We start from the raw sequence: 22,084 nt of genomic DNA, 5'->3' as shown, positions 1-22,084 counted from the left end.
GTCTGTTTTGGGAACTGAACCCATCTGGAAGGGCAGTAAGTAAGTGAGCTTAAGGACCTTCTCATCTCCACAGCCTGAACAGCTTTTAGTTTTTAAGTATTTAAATGTAGCTCTAAAAATTATGTCCAAATTTTCTATTTGGACCTTTTACCAGGTCAGATTTAGTGAATTTCAGCGACAACTGCACCCAAAGCACTCAAGTGCTACTATCCAGGTTAGGAGCAAGTTAGAAATTGCCAGGTATAGATAGGTCCTTTGCATACCATACTGAAAATGAAGAACCTGGGCAGGCCTGACAGGGGAGGTCCCCAGAAGCAATCAGCTTTTACGCAGGACTCCCAGGGTCAAACCTCAATGGCCTGAATGGGTGGGTGGGTGGGTGGGGAAGACAGATCGTTGGGCATGTTCTTGCTCAGTTTTGTTTTGTTTTTTTTTTAATTAAGCAAATTTAACTTTACATGTGTGGGTGTTTTGGTTATATGTATGTTCACTGGTCATATCCAGTGCTGCGTAGAGGCCTAAACAAGGTGTGAAATTCCCTGAAACAGACAGCTGTTAGCCACAGTGTCGTTGATGGGAATTTAACCTCAGTCCTCTGGAAGAACAGCCAGTCTCCTTGATTGTTGAGCCATCTGTCCAGCTCCTGGCATGCTTCAGTATTTTTTTTTTTTTTTTTTTTTTTGTGGTTCTGGTCCAACCAGCACTAAAGCTATTGTTGCCATCAAGTTAATATGTATCTTGAACATTCACATTGCTTAAAGGTTGTGGTCAAATTACATGTTGGTGTGTGTTTGAAATGCATACTTGAAATCCATGTGTGCCTCTCAGGCAGTGCTCTTAAATATACCTGTTATGTCAGTTTTCCTGGAAAAGGAAAGTGGATCCTGAATATTCATTTGTTTATTAAGACAAGAGATGTGGCAGCAAGGGCAACCATTAACATTTGTATTCTTCAAGTATGAAATTTCAGCAAGATGGGCATTTTCTGGAATTTTGGAATCACATCCCTTTCCAAAGTGTGTTTCCCTCAGGAAGTACAAAGCTGATTCTTTTTGAGCAGGATTTCACCTTAACCCTGATGGCCTCTGCATTTACATTTCCTTGTGTATTCGAGGATGTTCTTTATTTCCTCTTTGGCCTTCTGTGTGGTAAGATTGAAGCCCAACTGAAGTGGAAATTTTTGGTTTCTTTGGAAACTCAGCTGTGTCATGCGATTTTTTTCCTGAAAGTTTCCTGTGAGAGGTTGTCTTGTTGAAGCAGACACGTGAGAGGGCATGTCTTAGTGTTTACTGCTGTGAACACCATGGCCAAGGCAAGTCTTAGAAAGGACAACATTTAATTGGGGCTGGTTTATAGGTTTAGAGGTTCAGCCCATTATTGTAGGGTGGGAGCTAGGTCTGCATCGAGGCAGACATTGTCAGGCAGAGCAGAGAGTTCTACATCTTTATCTGAAGGCTGATAGCTGAATACTGGCTTCCAGGTAGCTAGGGTGAGAGTGTTAAAGCCCACACCCAGTGACACACCTACTCCAACAGGGCCACACTTTCTAAAAGTGGCACTCCGTGACCCAAGCATACATTATAAAGCATCACCGGGCATGTGGAATTTTCCTGGAGTAGATGCTTCAGATGATGAGTGATGTTTGGAAAGAGTATAAGTGGACCCCTACAAATATTGAAAGGATGCTTTTGTAGTATGAAGCCATGCAATGCTTTGCTATTCTTTGCTGGTCTTTGCTGGTCTTTGTTGGTCTTCACTTCATAGAGTGTATCTGCCAAAGAACATCTTGAAGTATTCTGGCTGATTCTTGCTGCTTCAGTTGACGCATACCGATTTTGCAGAGCCTTGAGGTTTCTGCTGGTTGGTGCTGATGTTTGCTATTGGACTGGACTACTGGTATCCTGACAACGAAGAGTAGAATCTTCCCAAAGAACTACTTCTAGATTGGTCCACAGACCTCTTTTCCTATTAACCGTTTTTCTCCCCAACCTCTAGTCATTGGGCTAGAAAGGACGTTGACCCTAATTAAAGTAGATGTAGAGAAAATTCTAAGCCTATATCCAAGCCATTATTAGCTTTTAGATTTAATTTTCCTTTTTAAGTGTGTGTGTGTGTGTGTGTGTGTGTATGTAATTGCATGTGAAATCTAGAAGAAACTGTCAGGTCCATTGTCACTGGTAGTTTTGAGCTGGCTGATGTAGATACCAGGGTTCAAACTCTGATCATTTGCAAGAATAGTATATGTTCTTAACCGCTGATCCATCCTAAAACTGATTCTTTAAGCAACTGCTGTCACCAAGTCTTTAAGTTCTGTTGGTCTGAAGAAATAAGTGTACAAGGCCACAATTATTTCATGACTAGAGCAAAAACCACAACACAATTTAAGTTTGAGAAACTTGGCAAAGAGCAAGAAACACAGAGGTAGGAAAAGTCAGGGTTAATTAGCTTGGAGTCTGCTAAGAATGAATACCAAAATTATCTAGGGTTTGATGAATTGGTGAAGTAGATGCCTAGGAGTTACACTAGATTTATGAGATTCTCAGAGAAACAGAAACCAAACCTTTTCTTTCTCAGGCACTTCTTTGCGTGGGTCTCCCCACAGACTCGGCAATTTTACATTTAAAGGCTGGAACTGAACATGGCAGAAATGTGAAGGAAGACTGTGAAGTTCCAGGTACATATATGAACACTGACCTGACACTAGTGCCACATACTTTGACCCCCAGACCCCTAAATTATGATTATAGGAGGATTCAGGCACTTTGTTACTGTTTTTTTTCTTTAATTAATATTTTTTCTTTAATTTTCTTTAATTAATATACAGTTTGGACAAAATACATTAAAACTGGGAAGCAGGGAAAACTGTTGTACACATGGGAAGGCTAAGGCCACAATAGGATTATAAAGAAATATAGCTCTTCATTTTGGTCTTTACTATTGATACAATCAAACATTGGATTAATTTTTACCTGGAGCATTTTAATAATACAAGTTATTAGTGGTTAGTGGAGCAGACAGCACTCCAAAGATCAGAGTTGGCAAGGTGGCTCATCAGGTTCATACCTGAGGATGTCAGGTTAACCCCATGGAAGCCATGTGGTAGAGGAAGAGAGTGGAGTCTGGCACACTGTCCTCCTACCATCACATTCCCACTCGCTTTTGTGCTTGGGAATACACACTAAATACAGACACAAAAAAGGAACAACAAAAACTAAGAACTTCAAAGATTATTTGTTATGGGCAATGCTTTTGTTTCAGTCTAGGTTAGCAACATTTTATCCTTGTTTAAAAAGCTAGACACAGCGTTTCAGTTTCTGAAATGGTTTAAGAACTTCATAGCTTTTACCCTCTTTATTGATATGATGTAGAAGAAGCTCAAAGTGATAGAATTGATGCTGAAAGGATTTCCTAACAGATTGCTTAGGAGAGAGACCTTAAGCAACACAAAGTAGAATTTAGCTAAGGGAGTACTGCCTCCAACATTCCGCAGAGATAAGCAGTTTGCTAATCAGGCCTATTAGAGATAAGCAAAACTTAGGATACTAGAACACTAACGTTTGTTTACCAACATTGATCCCCAATTAGGTTTTATTTCCATAACAAAAGAAATTTACAACCTGCCATTATGCTTATCCCTCTATCAAAGACCTTACTTCTAAGGGGCAGCCCTAGGGGGCAGTGCAGAATCACATCCACCATTAAGCCTTGTTCTGCCATTAAGTCTCCTGTGCTTTTATCAGGAGAAGCATAATTCTGTCAGGTGGGCAAGATGGACCTGGATAACAACTATTCGAAAAGAACAATACTGGTGTACTTAAGAAGTAATTCTGACAATGTATTTGCTGTAAGCCTTCCTGCTATTCAAGTGCCCAGACTTGTGGTCTCCTTTCTCTTTTTAAATTGTTCACAGTGTAGCTTGAGGCTGGGATCTGAAAGCTATCTAAGGTTGACAGTGTATGTGGAATGCATGAGCCTAAAGTGCATATAAGTTAGGAAACTCTTTTACTTATTGTCAGCATCATTAGTGGTAGCTGGATAAAGGCTGTATATATATATACAGCCTATATATATATATATATATATAAAAAAGAGGTCCTCCTCCCCTTTAATACTCTAAATGTGCAGAGTGAGTGATATTTCACTGGGAAGGCATATTAATATGAATTTCAGAACAAATTTAGTAAATGTACTCCTTGACTCCTATTTTTAAAATCAATTTTAAAGTTGCCTATGAATTTACTCTACAGGCCTAGAAATGATGAATATGTGATATAGTCAAGATTAAAACATGAATAAAAATTAGTAAATAATTTTTGTAGATGGTGACCATGGGTGAAGTTAAGGCACATTTTCATCCTGAGAGTGGTTCATAGGTCATCTTAGTAATGCTCTAATATTCGCTCTGTCGTTTGAGGATTGGACAGTCTTTGATCAACTATGTTGATAGTGTTCAATAAGAGGGGTATATGAGGATCAGGAAGGTAAAGCTGAGGGTCCTATCTTCTTAGTCTACCTTAATTTTACCCAATTAAAATAATGAGTTAAAGAAGTATGCCTTTGACTTGAATGACCCCAAAGAGGTGGCTTTGGTAGATGGTTCTAGTCTTTTCAGGTTGCTTAGCTCTGAAAATTGAACATCAGCCCTCAACCCCAACTCCTATGTCACACCTTCCGTGTTTGCCCGAGGGAAGTAGAAAATGCAGATCCTTCATCTGCGCACAACAAGAGAGTGAGCTCTGGACATCAGGGAGGAGCTCGAACTTCTGTTGAGAAATATTTGAAGTTTGGAATTGAGGCCATCATGGGATGTGTGTCCTTTCATTGTAATATTTAAGTTTAGTCTAAAAGGTTTGCTAATAGTCTTCAGAAATATTTTAGGGGCTCATGGTTTTAGTTTATTTGTTAAGTCCCCCACCCCCAGTTGGTGCTTTGAGATTCTCACTTGAAAGAGCCTGGCAATTGACACTTTGTTTCATTTCAAAGCACAATTACCATTTCCCATAGAAAAAGTAATGAAAACATTGCAATACAGCTAGGCCACAGGGTAGTAATTATTTCTGATAAATATTTGCTTGTTTGACCACTTTTTCAACTAGCCCCTGCTGATTATACAGATACTTGATAATCTATATTCTTTTGAGTCATGTAGGACTTCCTAGTGATTTTCTCAGTGAGGAATTACATACCACAAACATGTCTATTATGTACTTGGAACTTAATTATTTGCATTTCATACCCCATAACTATCATAAGTAAAGGCACAGTTTTCATTTTCATTTTTGTTTTCTTTGAAAGAAGGTGGTCCTTTACTGTGCAGTCTACTGGGGCCTACCTGCTGGATTGGAATTTGATTACAAATTGATTTGTATTGCCTTTTCTAGACATTACCACAATGATTGTAGTTATAAAGGTTTCGAGGTTTCTTCGAACTAAACCTCTTATTGTCCAATGCTCCCTTTTATTGTCAATACATAGAAACCGTTCCAGTCATACTCCTTGTACTGTCAATGTATTTAAGTCTCAACAGGACAAACTGATTCTTGTCTATATTCCCAGAACAAAGTAGGGTAAAATAGGGGGATTGCTATGAATTTGAAGTTAGCAGGTCTGCAGTGACATTGTCAGTGGATAATCAAATGGATGAATAGGCTGTAGAGATGACTCAGCCGTGAAGAACACTTGTTACTTCTCCAGAGGATATGAATTGGAATCCAGTACTCATTTCTGCCTGTCACATCACATCAGCAGATAACTCTACACCGGGAGATGTGACACTCTTTTCAAGTCTGTGAGAACACCAAATGCATGTGGCAAACACACCCTTTAACATAAGTAAAAAAAAAAAAAAAAGATTAACTTGAAATATGCACATTAATGCAAGCAATGAGTATTAAGTAGTAGTTGAACAGTACTTTGCCATCTCAGACTTCATTTTTTTGTACTTCTACTTTTTAAGTTCCAGTCTGAACTGATCCACTTTCACAAATAATGAAATAGAATTAATCAAGATTGAATAATTAAAACAAATCAAGTCCACTTTAGTTTTAATGAATACTGGCTTTGAGTCCTTATTTTTTTTTCTGAAGCTAGAAGCCCCAAAGCCTCCATTGGCTGGGCATAGTGGTCCAAGCCTTTAATCCTACCAAAAGGGAGGTAGAGGCAGGATCCCTGAGATCGAAGCCAGTTTGAACTTGAGTTCCAAGACAGCTGGAGCTACTAGTTAAGACGCTGCCTAGAAAATAAAACAACCAAAAATCAAAAGCAACCCTCCAGGTCACTAGCAGGGCTTTCTTACCTATCCTAGTGTCAGAACATTATGTGCACAGTAACATGTGCAGAACATTTTAACCATGTTGCCAAATAATTACAATTCTGGTGTTTCAGATATTCTTGGCATAAAAGTAATTTCACGGTCATTTTGCCCATATGCGCATGTTTTAGTAGGCAATTTACCTGAAATATATTGACTCATTTATTGGAGAAGCTGGGAAAAAATTGACAGGTTTAACTTCCTTATGCCATAACAAATTTTAGTTCTAAATCTACATAAGGCTTGTAGTATTTCAGCACTTTACTGAGTTAAGTGAATGGCTCTGAAAAGAGCCTTTGTTCTTATGCGAGATTAGAAGACAGATCTTATTTCCCCTTGGCCTTGTGGTGGCTCTCGGTCTTCTTGGGCAGCAGCACGGCCTGGATGTTGGGCAGGACGCCGCCCTGCGCGATGGTCACGCGGCCCAGCAGCTTGTTGAGCTCCTCGTCGTTGCGGATGGCCAGCTGCAGGTGGCGCGGGATGATGCGCGTCTTCTTGTTGTCGCGGGCCGCGTTGCCCGCCAGCTCCAGGATCTCGGCTGTCAGGTACTCCAGCACGGCCGCCAGGTACACCGGGGCGCCGGCGCCCACGCGCTCCGAGTAGTTGCCCTTGCGGAGCAGCCGGTGCACGCGACCCACGGGGAACTGCAGGCCGGCCCGGGAGGAGCGGGTCTTGGCCTTGGCGCGAGCCTTACCTCCTTGTTTACCGCGTCCAGACATTGATGTATAAAAGTAAGAAACTGTAACTGCAAAGAACTACAACAAAGCAGTACTGAAAGGCCAAATGAGAAGCTACTTATACTCGTAGATGGAAGTGGAAAAGGTGAAGTGTGATTGGTTAAAACTATCTTTCCTCTGCAGCCAATAAGAAAAGAGATACAATAGAATCTAATTTGGGTAATGGTGTCACTAACTGGCTTTCAAATCAGTTCACTACTTTTGAGTCGCTGATTTGCATAGAACCTCTATAAAATGGCAAGAACGAGGCTTCGCCCTCATCTCATTTCCTGTTTTTTTCTTTCTCTTTGTTGTTCATTTCTACCATGCCTGAGCCTGCGAAGTCCGCTCCCGCCCCGAAGAAGGGCTCCAAGAAGGCGGTGACCAAGGCCCAGAAGAAGGACGGCAAGAAGCGCAAGCGCAGCCGCAAGGAGAGCTACTCGGTGTACGTGTACAAGGTGCTGAAGCAAGTGCACCCCGACACCGGCATCTCCTCCAAGGCCATGGGCATCATGAACTCGTTCGTGAACGACATCTTCGAGCGCATCGCGAGCGAGGCGTCCCGCCTGGCGCATTACAACAAGCGCTCGACCATCACGTCCCGGGAGATCCAGACGGCCGTGCGCCTGCTGCTGCCGGGGGAGCTGGCCAAGCATGCCGTGTCGGAGGGCACCAAGGCCGTTACCAAGTACACCAGCTCCAAGTGAGTTCCTTTAACTCACACTCCTAACCCAAAGGCTCTTTTCAGAGCCACCTACCCTTTCAAGAAGGGAGCTGTTGCGAAACACTGAATACTGTTTATTCTAACCCTCCCAGAAAAACTGTAACATTGGATGTTGATACTTAAAACAGTTGTTACTTTAATGTCTGTAGAAAACAAAAAAAGCAAGTGCCTGTAAATTCAAGTGCGTTATAGGTGAATTACTAAGAAGTCTAAACGTCACCTTTCCCCCCAATTTGTAAAAAATCTTTTAAGTGAAATATGAAGTGGGTAATTTCAAACCTTTTTCTGGGCTCATGTCAGTTGGATTATAAACATGCACAAATATATTGGCCTCATGTAGCTAGGATGACCTTAACTTCAGGATCTCTGGCCTCTTTCCCCCAGAAACTGGCACTAACTACTGGATTGTGCCAACTTGAGGTTTTCCTACAGTATTTTTTTGAATTAAGCATCTAGTCTATTAGCTTATCAAGAAATGTGTTCCTATTTGCTTTCTTTGTGATTCATGATGCTGGATAGGAATTGCCATACCTGGATGACTGGTAGACTGTCCAAACAAAAGAGCATGATTTCATCTAGTACAGGAAATTAAGCAATACAACTTACTCCAGACTTTAAGATATTGTCACAGATCTCACCTTATATGCAATTGCTTGAATCTTTAACAGTGGAAGAGGAACCTGGAACACAAGGTAGTGGCTAAGGGAGAACGATATAACTGCAATCAATTGCCTTGAAACTAAAGGAAGCATCAAGGAGAGGGTAGCTTAGAACATCTGAAAGCAACTTTGGATCCTCACTTGGCTTAGATCAAACCATAACCTTCTTTGAGACTTATTAAAATTTAAAATGCAGTTTTATAATGTATCCTCATAGGTTCAAAACTTACTGATGTTAATGTCAGAATTACACTTGTCTTTAGTCTTAATAGGAGAGTGATGCTGGCAGTTTAGAATTACACTGGCATCAATCAGTGTTAGCCTCTGATGGTTACATCATTGCTCATAAAAAAAAAAAAAAAAAGCCATAAAACCTATTCTAGCACTCCCTTCGTACAGTGTCACCACATCTGAAAGGGGGAAGAATACTTGGAATTAAGAGAACACTTGAAAACTTCATTCCCCTTGTTATGCACTCTGGAGAAGAAAATCTAAGGACTGAAACCATCAATCAGCTCTGAAAAAGTATAGAAAGTTACTGTGTAGCTTACAAATTGGTAAAGTGTATCTGGCGACGAGAGGCTACACTGAGGTAAACATATTCTTCACATTAAACTTGAAACACGTACTTACCTAATATTGTGTCATTTCCCCAGCGTTATAATACAAAAACGAGCATTACAAAGCACTTAAAGTGATAACATGGGTGGCTCTGAAAAGAGCCTTTGGGTTAGGAGTGTGAGTTAAAACGAACTCACTTGGAGCTGGTGTACTTGGTGACGGCCTTGGTGCCCTCGGACACCGCGTGCTTGGCCAGCTCCCCGGGCAGCAGCAGGCGCACGGCCGTCTGGATCTCCCGGGACGTGATGGTCGAGCGCTTGTTGTAATGCGCCAGGCGGGACGCCTCGCCTGCGATGCGCTCGAAGATGTCGTTCACGAACGAGTTCATGATGCCCATGGCCTTGGAGGAGATGCCGGTGTCGGGGTGCACTTGCTTCAGCACCTTGTACACGTACACCGAGTAGCTCTCCTTGCGGCTGCGCTTGCGCTTCTTGCCGTCCTTCTTCTGGGCCTTGGTCACCGCCTTCTTGGAGCCCTTCTTCGGGGCGGGAGCGGACTTCGCGGGCTCAGGCATGATTAGTGTAGTTTTCTGAAACTCTCATGGAAGTCACGGGCCCTGTCTATTTGAGGAGGTCTTATTCAAATGAGGCATGGGAACGGGCACCTATGATTGGTTTACGATGTATGGCATACGAACTATTGCCCAATCGGCGTGCGCCCCGAATGCCTCTCATTGGTCTAGGACAAAACTATAAAGGCCAAGCTTTTGCTCCGAATGTATAGTTCTTAGAGACTGGTTCATCTCTACTATGTCTGGACGCGGCAAACAGGGTGGCAAGGCTCGCGCCAAGGCCAAGACCCGCTCTTCCCGGGCCGGCCTGCAGTTCCCCGTGGGCCGCGTGCACCGGCTGCTCCGCAAGGGCAACTACTCGGAGCGCGTGGGCGCCGGCGCCCCGGTGTACCTGGCGGCCGTGCTCGAGTACCTGACGGCCGAGATCCTGGAGCTGGCGGGCAACGCGGCCCGCGACAACAAGAAGACGCGCATCATCCCGCGCCACCTGCAGCTGGCCATCCGCAACGACGAGGAGCTCAACAAGCTGCTGGGCCGCGTGACCATCGCGCAGGGCGGCGTCCTGCCCAACATCCAGGCCGTGCTGCTGCCCAAGAAGACCGAGAGCCACCACAAAACCAAGGGGAAGTGAAATTAAATCGGTCTTCTGATCTTGTATAAAAACAAAGGCTCTTTTCAGAGCCATCCACTTTGTCATTTAGAAGAGCCGTTTACTGGATTTTCCAATGAAATATTAACCATAATGTAATCACTGTCACTTGTTTATCTTATAATGTGGGATTTTCACTAGTAGACCGAATAAGATTTTAATTACCGGTCATCATATGTCAGCAATCTTATAATTATTTTTTACATGCTCCCTGATTGTACACAACTTTAGTAGTTGGCCTTTTTTTTTTCCTCATTAGGACAATACTGGAATTTCGTTAAAGTATATTTGTGTTATGAGTAGTACATAAGTGGCTTCATAGTGTTCTACCTTGTCACTCCAACAAAAAATTGTAGCAATAGTGAACTTGTTTCTTTTACCCTCTTATACAAAGTATACATTTAATGGTTTTAGGAAAAAGCTCTCATTTATCCACTGTAAAAAGCATGTTTAAAATTACACCACCGATTATGTTAATACTGCAATGAAACAGCTTCCTTCGTGAAAAAGACTCCCTCAAAGTTTAAGTTTTGTCTTTTTACGTGTATCTTCCATCTTTCAGTTCAACAATTGTCTATAGCGAGGCGCGGTTCAGAAGAATGGATGAGGTTTTGGGGGTCACAATTTTATAACGTTAGTACAGAAACGCCATGCGTCCTTCTAAGTATAGATTGGATAGAACTTTGTTTTGTGAACGATATAAGAACAATATAAGCATAAAAAGTATAAAAACATCATGGGACAAAATATTAAAATGAATGGGGAGGGGCCTAGAGAGATATTAGCAAATCTACCAATAAGGTCGCTGTGGTAATGTACTGTTTCGTCCAATGAGAACGAGCCTCTTTCGCTTTATATATATGTACTCCGTCCACAGTTCACTACCTTCCTCATTTCCCGAGACTTCTGTTCTTTTCTTACCATGGCTCGTACTAAGCAAACCGCTCGCAAGTCCACCGGCGGCAAGGCCCCGCGCAAGCAGCTGGCCACCAAGGCCGCCCGCAAGAGCGCTCCGGCCACCGGCGGCGTGAAGAAGCCTCACCGCTACCGCCCCGGCACCGTGGCGCTGCGCGAGATCCGGCGCTACCAGAAGTCGACCGAGCTGCTGATCCGCAAGCTGCCGTTCCAGCGCCTGGTGCGCGAGATCGCGCAGGACTTCAAGACCGACCTGCGCTTCCAGAGCTCGGCCGTGATGGCTCTGCAGGAGGCGAGCGAGGCCTACCTTGTGGGTCTGTTTGAGGACACCAACCTGTGCGCCATCCACGCCAAGCGTGTCACCATCATGCCCAAGGACATCCAGCTGGCCCGCCGCATCCGTGGGGAGAGGGCGTAAATTAGGGTAGTGAGTGAAGTTGGACCCCAAAGGCTCTTTTCAGAGCCACCCACATTTTCTATAAAAGGCTGTATATCAATAAGCTTTTACAAACCCCACTCAGCACTCAATTACTTTGTATTTTATTGTCTGCAACATCCTTTAAGGCCTGTCTTGGTTTAGATTTTAAACACTTATCCAAATATTTGCTATCCACAGTTTTTAGTGTTGCTGATTTTACTTTCTTGACACCGGCTACATCTTTTTCTTTTGAAATAGGCGAGTTCTCTGGAGAGAAACTTGGACGGTAGGCTCTGCAGGCCTTGGCGGTAATCAGAACTTGAGCTAACTGGCCCAACCTAAGAGGTCAAGCAAGCCAGGATTAAGGGACACTGCTTTTGGATGGGTACCTCATTCCTCTGTGTGCTCTCAGGTACAATGTCTTAATTCTGAAATAGGTTAGCTCAGGATAACCACAGTCGTGCGGGAGTGGACTTCACACTTCACCATTCCTCTACTCGAATGGTGAGGCAGGGAAATAGGAAGTTGAGCCTAATCTGGGATACAAACAAGTTTAGATTTTATCTGGATTAGTAACGTCGTCTTTAAAAAAAAAAAAGGAAAGAAAGAAAAGGATAGAAAAATCACTTCCTAAGGGCACTTTCTTCTCTTGTGTGCTTCTGTGCCCTGGGAGCCATAATAGTTGCTTATACTTCCCATTCCTAGGGGATCCTGTGCCTCTGGTCTCCCATGAGACCTGCACTCTTGTGTATATATCTACCAAAGACAGACATGAGTATACACAAATAAAAATAAATATGCAAAGGAGGAATGAAAATCCTGAGGAAGGACAATGTTAATTTTTACTCTGGATTGCTACAGCTTCAGGAGTTTCATATGTCTTGCTCCAGTTTTAATCAAAGAGCCCCAAAGCATTGTGCTGGATATATTTTGTCCACACTTGACTCACACTAAGGTCACTTGAGGGGAAGGAAGCTCATCTAAAGAAATACTTTTATCAGAATGCTCTGTAGACCAGTCTGTAAGACATTGTCTTGATGATTGGCATGTAACAGCACAGTTCACTATGAGTGATGCTTCTCTCAGGCACATGGTCCTGTGTTTACCCTGAACAAACTATTAGCAGCTTTCCTCCATGATCTGATTCTAGTTCTGTCTCCAAATTCCTGTCTTGAATTTCTGCCATGACTTCTCTCAATGAGGGACTATGATGGGGAAATGTTGGTCAAATAAATCCTTTCTTCCACAAATTGATTTTGGTCATTGTAACAATACAATACAAACTAATAGAGCTTTCATCAAAGACTTTGAGTCTTTCAGAGAGTTGAGAGGCAACATAATATCTAAAAAAATTCTATACATATATATGTATATATCATACATACATGCATATCTATCTTATTCTATCTATCTATCATTTTTTTTTTTTTTCCTGAAACAGGGTTTCCTTGTGTAATAGTCTGGGCTGTCCTGGACTAGCTTTGCATACCAGGCTGGCCTCAAACTCACAGAGATCCTTCTGCCTCTGTCTCCTCAGTGCTAGGATCAAAGGTGTGCACCACCATGCCTGGATATCTGCTTATGTTTTTAAATGTGGGCTCTCTAGTAAATCACACATTCTAGGGTTTGTAGACTCTAAGCAACTACTTGGTTTTCCATTGAGATTTACTTTAAGAAACAAAGTTCTGCTTTGTATTTTAACACGTGTGCTTTTTTGATAATTTACCACAGGCATCTCAGTAGCGGATACCCATCACTTTCTGATCAGAAAATTCTATTGGATCAGATTAATTATTTTAATGGATTTTGGTTGACTATTTGGAGGTTGGCTTTACTTTCAGATTTCCCGAGTTCAAAATCTTTCTTTCTTTTTTTTTTTTAAAGTTGAATATTTTCTTCATTCAAAATCTTTCCTTCCTTCCTCCCTTCATCTTCTCTTCTCTTCTCTTCTCTTCTCTTCTCTTCTCTTCTCTTCTCTTCTCTTCTCTTCTCTTCTCTTCTCTTCTCTTCTCTTCTCTTCTCTTCTCTTCGGTTTTCTCCCCTCCATCCCTCTCTCCTTCCTTCCTTCCTTCCTTCCTTTCTTTCTTTCTTTCTTTCTTTCTTTCTTTCTTTCTTTCTTTCTTTCTTTCTTTCTTTCTTTCCTTCCTTCCTTCCTTCCTTCCTTCCTTCCTTCCTTCCTTCCTTCTTTCTTTCTTTCTTTCTTTCTTTCTTTCTTTCTTTCTTTCTTTCTTTCTTTCTTTCCTTCTTTCCTTCCTTCCCTCCCTCCCTCCCTCCCTCCCTCCCTCCCTCCCTCCCTCCCTCGCTCCTCTCTCTCTCTCTCTCTCTCTCTCTCTCTCTCTCTCAAAGACAACAAGAAATGCAGTTAGCAGTTGTCTCTAGAGAGTAGCTGGAATTCCATAGACCAATGTACTCTTCCCGTTGTCAGAAAGGCTTTGCTACTCCATTTTCTGTGGTCATATTTGGACCTTACTGGCTTTTCCTTTTTTTGTATGGAAAATAGTAATGGTGCCACCCTTTTCTAACATGGCTCTTCCATTCTTGTTTTTATCACCAAATGCAATCCATCATATTTGGTGTGTTTTTCAGAAAATTCATGTTTATCTGTCATTATTTAGGCTTCCCATCAGTTGTGTTTGTACTGGGACAGGAGGTAGAGTGGAGAGTGAAGCTGAGAAGACCCTGTCCCCCCCCCCCGAACCCCCAGGATGAAAATTTAGCATATGGAAAAAAAGATTGTTATTTGTCACTCGGAGGAGAATGATTCTGTAAAGTCTGAAGATAGCCTCAAAAATTCATCACTTGGGAGATTGGGAATACCAGTGAGACTGAACTGTAGGAAACTGTAAACCAATAAATACGTAATGGTACAGCGAGAAAGCCCCTGCTGTTCAGATGATCCTGGAGCTATTTACGAGAGACAAAACCTCATTTCTTTGGATAGTCAGCTTTTTGCTCTGGGTGGCTTCCTTCCTTCCTTCAATGTATACTCCTTCAAAAACTATTCTGACTTTAAATGCAACTGTGTATCTCTGTTCAACTTTTTGTTCTTGAACAGAAAAATGTGGGATCTTTGGAAAAATCCACTTGTATTGACCTAGGTAGATAATTCATGTCAGGCATGATAATTCTGCTCATGAGAAAATGAAGGATTATGAAAATTCCTATAATCTTTCATGTTCGGGAGATTTACCATACAGAAGAAAAAACAACACGTCTTAATGATAGGAGCAGACATTAAAAGATCCATATACTCATAAGGTATATGAATGTGACAATTAAAGTAGGATGGCACCCTCATACCTTGCAAAGCAGAGTGGAAGGAGGGTTCAGTAAGGACTGTGCCTCCAGCGCTCTCCGGTCTAGCTTGAAAGATTTCAAAGCTGATTCAAGAGGAATATCTAGTTTTACACAGAGGTTATTGGCCTATGACCTTAAAAACATATCTCCATTTTTAAAGCCACAGACTTGATTTCATCTCTGTAAGGTTTCACATCTACCCCCGAGAGGACTGAAAGTTGTTTGCTATTTCTCTATAAAAAGCCGGTAAGAATAATTTAAAGACAAAAATAGTCATTTCCAAATTCTTGGGCATCTCTAATAGATCATTTTAAGGAATACAATTTCATTTCTACAAGCATGGAGTCCGCCCCCACGCCCCATCGGATCCCCATACACCAACAAAAGCTTATATAGCTCAGCCTATCCTCAAACTCACTATGTCCCTGAGAATTATCTATACCTGACCTTCCTGCTTCAACCATCCCATGCAGTGCTGGGATTACAGCAGTGCATTGCCACCAGCCCATTGTAGTCCCAAAGGTCAAACCCAGGGTTTTTATATGCATCAAGCACTTCACCCAGTAAATATTCACATGCAGTTTTAATGTTTCTCTATGAATATCCAGAAACTCAGAGTCTTTGAATTCTGTGGGGCTCTTCTAGACGAGTGATTCTAAAACATTGCTTTGGGTCATCCACTCATTCATAGAGCAGAAGAAACGGTTCTATTCCTTTCTAGAAGAGTAATGCAGATGTGGAAAACAATACAACATGAGTATTTACTGTATTAGCATTTTATGAAAGCATTTGGTGAGATATTAGTGTGCGACTCTTCATTAGTACATGAAACCACCAAATCCTTTGACTAAGAACTGTCAGTGTGAGGTGGGGTGCATGCATGATGTTTTGAGGTACATATAACTATGTTGTGCTAAGGATAATAGATTTTCTGTGTAATGTTTATTAACTAAAAACATACATGCAAGAAATCCTGAGATTCAGTGAAAGCATAGTAAACATAAAGAGCAGCCCCTTTCCCCCATCCCCATTCCCAGAGCTCTTGATGTCTATGTGTAATTCAAGCAGAAGACTCACATCTTTGGGATGAATATCCTTTACATCTTTTAATCTTTTACTACAGTCCTGTAACATTTTGAGGTTTTACTTCCCCTAGTCAGCCTGAATGCTAAAAAAAAAACAAAAAACAAACAAACAAACAAACAAAACCACAGTTCAGATTCTTAGGCATTCTAAGTCAATAAAAAGTCTCAGAACGGGAAATAGTAAATGTTCTTAAAATTGTACTTAAAACCTTAGACTCAGTGGTTCTAAACCTTCCTGATTCTGGGACCCTTTACTATAGCACCTCATGTGGTTACCCTCACCCATAAAGTTATTTCACTGCTGCTTAACTGTAATTTTGCTACTGTTATGAATTGTAATGTAAATATCTGAAATACTACCGGGGGGGTGGTGTCCCGGTTTATAGGTTCACGAGACTAATAACGTATTAATTTCTATTTGACCTGATAAAAGACAAATTTCTTTTTTCACAATACATAAATTGTCACTCTTGAGGGCAGTGTGTTGAAATTTCAACTCCTGGCTCTGCTTTTGTCTCAGGACCCACCTTGTCTCCTCAGCCTTTTCATAGGATAAACGCAAGAAGGGCGGGAATTGACCATGGTTCACGCCCCCTTCCCTTCAGGTTTTCAAACAGGTCCGCATTGGTATTATAAAAGCCAGGAAGGGCGCTTGTTACAGCCACTGGATAGTGAGCTCACTTCTTAGTCTGCTAACATGTCTGGACGCGGGAAAGGCGGCAAGGGTCTTGGTAAGGGCGGTGCTAAGCGCCACCGCAAAGTGCTGCGCGACAACATCCAGGGCATCACCAAGCCCGCCATCCGCCGCCTGGCCCGGCGCGGAGGAGTGAAGCGCATCTCCGGCCTCATCTACGAGGAGACTCGCGGTGTGCTGAAGGTGTTCCTGGAGAACGTGATCCGCGACGCCGTCACCTACACGGAGCACGCCAAGCGCAAGACCGTCACCGCCATGGACGTGGTCTACGCGCTCAAGCGCCAGGGCCGCACCCTCTACGGATTCGGCGGCTAAACCTAACCGTTTCTTTTTCCTCACCCATAAACCAAAGGCCCTTTTCAGGGCCACTACCTTCTCACTTAAAGGAGCTGAACTAAGTTTCGCTATTCTGCTTTGTCAAGAGTGGACACAATGACAGTTTGACAATACCATGCTGTGTCTTGCAGTCATAGAAAACAGGTACACTTAAGGTTTTAAGGACCTAAATCCTCAAGCGTTTTTGTTAATTATCTTGTATGTATTAGTGTTTCTGAGACAACTCAACTTAGTTCACCCTCTACTACGAAGCGACAGGGTGTTTACTAATTTGATTGCAACGTGCCTTAGGCTCTTGCCCTGCTGAGGTTACAGTTGTAACAGACTTGTGCGCTACGACTTTTTTTCTCAACAGAAAAGTCCAGCATGTACAAGGTGGCTTTCTACCATTTGTAACTCTAGTTCCAGGGATCTCACCTCGGGATGCCCGTATGCATGTGATGAGCATACAGGTACAAACTATAAGAAAAGACATTTAGGTTCTGGCCTGTAGTTATGATAGGGAGGTGGGGGAAGTGGGGTGTAGGGATTGCAGTGTGGTCAGATGCAGTAAAATTTTATGGCTGTTTACCTTGGTGTAATTTTTGGGGTGGTGGTGGTGAAGTTTGGGAGTGAAAAGTACTGCATTTCATAAGGAAAAAATATTCCATATATCTTGGCTTCCATATATCATGTCTTCAGGTGAAACCACCTAGGGTGATCTTAGGGGTTTTCTTCTACGCCAGAGATTCTATTCTCTTGACCAGGATTTTCTTTTTTTTTCTTTTCATAATGGACCTTTATTATATAAACTATGTGCATATATGTATATGTGCGTGTGCATGTTTCTATTAAAATTTTATGTGTACAAGTGTTTAATCTGCTCTTAGCAGGTGGTTTTCTGGAAGGGGGTGAAGGCATGGGAGGAATGAGGTGGGTGCTGGGACTGTAGCTCGATGCATAGTGTCTGTTTAGGCAGGTCTACCTGTCCATCTTCAGTATTGATAGCCTAAGAGCAGGCTTGTTGGCTTATTCTTTAATGTCAGATCTCAGGAGCTAGAGGGTTGAGGGTCAGTCAAGATCATCCTCTTTCCACGGCCCTTAAGGTATAGATGCTATCCTGTCTCAAAACCAAACCCTCTAATCAATCAAGTCCTTGGAAACCTGGGAACACTGAATTATGTTCAAGTTTTCTAACCTGGAGCTTTCTACAATTTCTTCCCCGCCCTCCTTTCATTCTTTTCACGTATTCTGTGTAATAGCCCTGGCCTGGAACTTGCTTTGTACACCAGGCTCACAGAGATCTTCCTACCTCTGCCTCCCACATACTGGGATTAAAATTTGTGGGCCACCACACCCAGCTTTCTCTAACTTCCTAATCTGTAAAATAAACACCAGAGTTTGACAAGTAAATCTATTCCTCAAGGAAAACTTCTTATGGTCCAGGACTTTATTAACTTTAGTCAGCATTATCAGTTCTTCCCAAAGAGTCACCAGAGAAGAAACATCAGTGTCTGCTAAGAACTTAAAATTTTTTTTATCTGTGTTGTTTATATAATTGTTACCCTTATATACATTTTAGGGATTAAACTCAGGCCACCAGGCACACAGGGCACGTGCTTTAGCTGTCCCTCCAGCCCTTCCCTCTGAGAATAAAAAAAAAAAAAAAGACCCAGACCTTGTAGTCAATAAAAACTTGGGTAAATATCTTCAGTATTTAGCTACCTGGGACTAGTTAACATATTTTACATATCAAAGCGGACCTGGTCTCCAGGTTCTCCCAGCTTCCCACAGTCCCTACCTGGCACACCCTGCCCCCAACCCTGAAATTTCTAGCCCAGGGGATGGGCTGCCCTTCCCCCAGAGGCTCTTCCTTATGTAATTCAGACATTTTGGTCTTTCTGCTTTTTCTATCCTCCCACGTTTCCCCTTCTCTTCTCTCCTGGTGTATACCCCTTCTCTCTTTCTTTCCTCCAACCTCTGCCTATGGTGACTTCCCTGGCCTTGGGGCCAGTGAAGTCTCCTGAGAGCAGCTTCCCAATAAACCTGCCTTTAATATAATCCAATCTGGCTTGAATCAGCTCATTTAGCTGGAGGAGAAGTAACTTATCAATCGATATGCCCTTCAACAAGCTCAACAGTCAATACTCACATCCACTTTGGAGTCCAGATTTTTTTTCCCTTTTGTCTTTCTATCTATTTTAAAGTAGAATCTTTGTAGGCCGGGCAGGCCTCAATAGGAAGCTTAGGTAGAGAAAATTTGCACAGAACAGAAACTGGAGGTGTCATGGGGAATTTCAATCAGTGGGAAAAGATTAAAAAACAAAACAATAACCAGAGAGGAACTGTATGAGGTTGGGCTGTTTTGTTTTGTTTTGTTTGTTTTTTGAGACAGGGTTTCTCTATGTAGCCCTGGCTGTCCTGGAACTCACTCTGTAGACCAGGCTGGCCTGGAACTCAGAAATCTGTCTGCCTCTGCCTGCTAAGTGCTGAGATTAAAGGTATGCACCACCACTGCCTGGCATGAGGTTGGGCTTTATGGAGAGGTAGTGAGTACTACTGTACTGCAATTCTGGTTTTAAGATCAGTGGGGACGGCAGAATGGCTCTGAGCACACTCAATCAGGAATGCTTTAATAATGAACAGCATAGCAGGCTTGGAGGTACACATGCCAGTGCACAGCAGACAATCAGGCTGAAGTCTATGAGGCCAGCTTGGTTTAGTGAATTTCATACTTTGTCCCAAGAAACAAACCAACCAACAAATCACAAACAAGAAAAGAGGAACACTACAAGGTGTAGAGATCTACACCTATAATTGCATGTTTAGAAGGGTGAAGCAGAGAGTTTTAGTTTGGGTTTCATAGTTGAATTACAGGGTAGCCAGGGCTACAGACAGAAATCTTGTTACAAAGAAAACAGCTAAATAAAACAAAGGGAAACAAAATATTACCATGAAGGTTTAACTCTTCACAAGGAAGTTTCAGTATTGTTTCTAAAGTCACTGTGAGTAAAGTTGACTTGTAATTAAAAAAAAAAAAAAAAAACAGTTAAAAAACCCACATTGTGTGTGTGTGTGTGTGTGTGTTCTATTTGCTCTGGGATGTGTGTAGGTCAGAGGACCTGTTTTGTAGGTGCTAGGGGACATACTCAAGTGTTCATTTTTGGTGGCAAAAAACTTTACACAGTGAGTAGCCTCTTGGAGTGCAGTTGCAATTTTGTTACTTTAAAGTGGATAGTTTCTTTGTATTTACTTTGAAAGCTTAGGAAGGTTGTTGCATAAAGGTCCTTACCCAGCTTCAGAAGGGAGCCATGGAAGAGGCTGGATGGAGGCAAGACTGTAGCTCTGGAACTGGGCCTTTAGTTCCATCCCCAACACCTGTGTGATACTTCCAACATCCAGCACTTCCTGATACTTCTACTTCCTACTTTTTCTCTCTCACAAGACTGGGCCAGGGTCCCTCCCTGCTGGACCAATAGTTCAAACGCAGAAGCTGTAAACTCCAGAGCCTGGCAGATTAAAGAGATGGGAGTCCCCAGAGCCACATTTAACATTCCATAGCCTTAATTGCAAAGAAAGTGATGTGGCTAAATTCTAGGAACTGATTTTTTTTTTTTTTCAGGTCTCTTTACAAAAACGAGTCAGGAGAGGGTTTTGGGAATTTTCTTGGTGTTAAAAAAGCCTACCCGGCAGTAAAGGAAAGGGAAGGAAATTAAATGTTTGGAGGTTTTACAAACCACTTCACCATTTCCTGTAATTAAAAAGTAAACAAAGCAAACGTTTTAAAAAACGGAGATCTTGTTGCTTCTCCTACAACTTAGTTCATATGCAAAAGCCTAAAAACCCAAAAGCTCTAGGTCTTTGGAAGTGAGGACCATTAAAGAACTAGAAGCGGTAGACACGCGAGCAGGCCCTTCATGCTGAGACTTTCGCTTTCAGGGAGCTGAACAGATCTCTCTCAATTCAGGGCGGCGCCGCATAAAATGGCGACCTGAACGTTACTGAAAACCAGTTTAACAAGCACCGAGCGGACAACCCTGCGTTTTGATCTAAATTAGGAGACGCTGCTAAATTAAGTTTTATGTAGCTTAGCTAAACCAGGCAGTAAATCCAGGGTTCCACTCTGCCTTCCTGTGCCAATGTTAATTCCCCAGAAAGACTTAGAACAAAAGACCGGATGTATGCGCCACCGATCTGGACGCTCGGAGATGCCAGTGCGAAACGTTCGGGGTTCTTTATTCAGAACAGAAATGTAGCCTCTCTTCTCTGAAGTAGACAATTTGGCAGTTTTATCTTAAATACTTGAAGAGCCTGAATAGACTAGAGGAACTTTGTCCCAGTAAATAAAGAACCATATAAAGGTGGTATTGCGGGTACTAAGAACAAGCGCATAGCTCTCAATTTTGAACTGTTGGGTGGCTCTGAAAAGAGCCTTTGGGTTTGGAGTGAGTTATGCGAACTCACTTGGAGCTGGTGTACTTGGTGACGGCCTTGGTGCCCTCGGACACTGCGTGCTTGGCCAGCTCCCCGGGCAGCAGCAGGCGCACGGCCGTCTGGATCTCCCGGGACGTGATGGTCGAGCGCTTGTTGTAATGCGCCAGGCGGGACGCCTCGCCTGCGATGCGCTCGAAGATGTCGTTCACGAACGAGTTCATGATGCCCATGGCCTTGGAGGAGATGCCGGTGTCGGGGTGCACTTGCTTCAGCACCTTGTACACGTACACCGAGTAGCTCTCCTTGCGGCTGCGCTTGCGCTTCTTGCCGTCCTTCTTCTGGGCCTTGGTCACGGCCTTCTTGGAGCCCTTCTTCGGGGCGGGAGCGGACTTGGCGGGCTCAGGCATTTTCAGATCTCTTTCTCAGGAAGAAAAAGAAAGTGTGCTCTTGTGCACCGTTTCCTTATTTGTAGGCAGTCTTATGCAAATTAAGGCTTACTTTCACTCTGTTTGATTGGTTAGAGGTTACAAAGGAAGGTCCCATTGGTCAAGCACTAATCTTGTATAATAATTTTCAAGAGACTGTGCTTCTTAACACTCCTTAATCAAATTGGTTTCTTTCTAAACGTTTTAGATTAAATTGTATTTCTTTTTTAATACAGAAGTTGCTCTATTTTGAAATTCCAGAAGTTAAAGCTTGGGCTCAATTTAATACCAAATATTCTGAAACCATCGAA

At 42.6% G+C, this 22,084-nt stretch overlaps 5 protein-coding genes across 5 annotated transcripts; 3 read left to right on the top strand and 2 right to left on the bottom strand.

Annotated features, from left to right (window-relative positions):
• Positions 1–6,610: 6,610 nt before the first annotated feature.
• LOC110308101 (histone H2A type 1-B) lies at positions 6,611–9,559 on the bottom strand. The gene is made up of 2 exons (XM_085831226.1): positions 9,457–9,559; positions 6,611–7,049 (listed from the first exon to the last, which is right to left on the bottom strand). The coding sequence occupies exons 1-2, from the start codon at positions 9,542–9,544 to the stop codon at positions 6,637–6,639; spliced, it is 501 nt and encodes a 166-aa protein (XP_085687352.1). The 5' UTR covers positions 9,545–9,559; the 3' UTR covers positions 6,611–6,636.
• LOC110308107 (histone H2A type 1-B) lies at positions 7,306–10,225 on the top strand. Its single transcript, XM_085831225.1, has 2 exons — positions 7,306–7,440; positions 9,754–10,225. The coding sequence occupies exons 1-2, from the start codon at positions 7,353–7,355 to the stop codon at positions 10,170–10,172; spliced, it is 507 nt and encodes a 168-aa protein (XP_085687351.1). The 5' UTR covers positions 7,306–7,352; the 3' UTR covers positions 10,173–10,225.
• Positions 10,226–11,078: 853 nt separating this feature from the next.
• On the top strand, positions 11,079–11,576 carry LOC147001045 (histone H3). The gene has a single exon (XM_085831224.1). It carries the CDS (start codon positions 11,113–11,115, stop codon positions 11,521–11,523), a length of 411 nt encoding a protein of 136 aa, XP_085687350.1. The 5' UTR covers positions 11,079–11,112; the 3' UTR covers positions 11,524–11,576.
• Positions 11,577–16,571: 4,995 nt separating this feature from the next.
• Positions 16,572–16,975, top strand: LOC110308115 (histone H4). Its single transcript, XM_021180470.3, has one exon. The coding sequence runs from the start codon at positions 16,603–16,605 to the stop codon at positions 16,912–16,914; it is 312 nt and encodes a 103-aa protein (XP_021036129.2). The 5' UTR covers positions 16,572–16,602; the 3' UTR covers positions 16,915–16,975.
• A 4,201-nt stretch (positions 16,976–21,176) lies between these two features.
• On the bottom strand, positions 21,177–21,792 carry LOC110308105 (histone H2B type 1-C/E/F/G/I). Its single transcript, XM_021180458.3, has one exon. The coding sequence runs from the start codon at positions 21,753–21,755 to the stop codon at positions 21,375–21,377; it is 381 nt and encodes a 126-aa protein (XP_021036117.1). The 5' UTR covers positions 21,756–21,792; the 3' UTR covers positions 21,177–21,374.
• Positions 21,793–22,084: the final 292 nt, after the last annotated feature.

The sequence above is a fragment of the Mus caroli genome, unplaced genomic scaffold (assembly GCF_978045245.1).
Source record: "Mus caroli unplaced genomic scaffold, Mus_caroli_1 scaffold_15, whole genome shotgun sequence".
NCBI classification, from domain to species: Eukaryota; Metazoa; Chordata; class Mammalia; order Rodentia; family Muridae; genus Mus; species Mus caroli.
Note: the sequence above shows the minus strand (reverse complement) of the source record. Positions and strands in the feature narration are given on the sequence as shown.

Coding starts and splice junctions, on each gene's coding strand:
- LOC147001045 (XM_085831224.1), top strand. CDS start 11,113: ATGGCTCGTACTAAGCAAACCGCTCGCAAGTCCACCGGCGGCAAGGCC.
- LOC110308107 (XM_085831225.1), top strand. CDS start 7,353: ATGCCTGAGCCTGCGAAGTCCGCTCCCGCCCCGAAGAAGGGCTCCAAG. Junction 7,441..9,753: donor GAAGAAGGACGGCAAGAAGC/GCAAGCGCAGCC, acceptor CCGAATGTATAG/TTCTTAGAGACTGGTTCATC.
- LOC110308105 (XM_021180458.3), bottom strand. CDS start 21,755: ATGCCTGAGCCCGCCAAGTCCGCTCCCGCCCCGAAGAAGGGCTCCAAG.
- LOC110308115 (XM_021180470.3), top strand. CDS start 16,603: ATGTCTGGACGCGGGAAAGGCGGCAAGGGTCTTGGTAAGGGCGGTGCT.
- LOC110308101 (XM_085831226.1), bottom strand. CDS start 9,544: ATGCCTGAGCCCGCGAAGTCCGCTCCCGCCCCGAAGAAGGGCTCCAAG. Junction 7,050..9,456: donor GAAGAAGGACGGCAAGAAGC/GCAAGCGCAGCC, acceptor TTGCAGTTACAG/TTTCTTACTTTTATACATCA.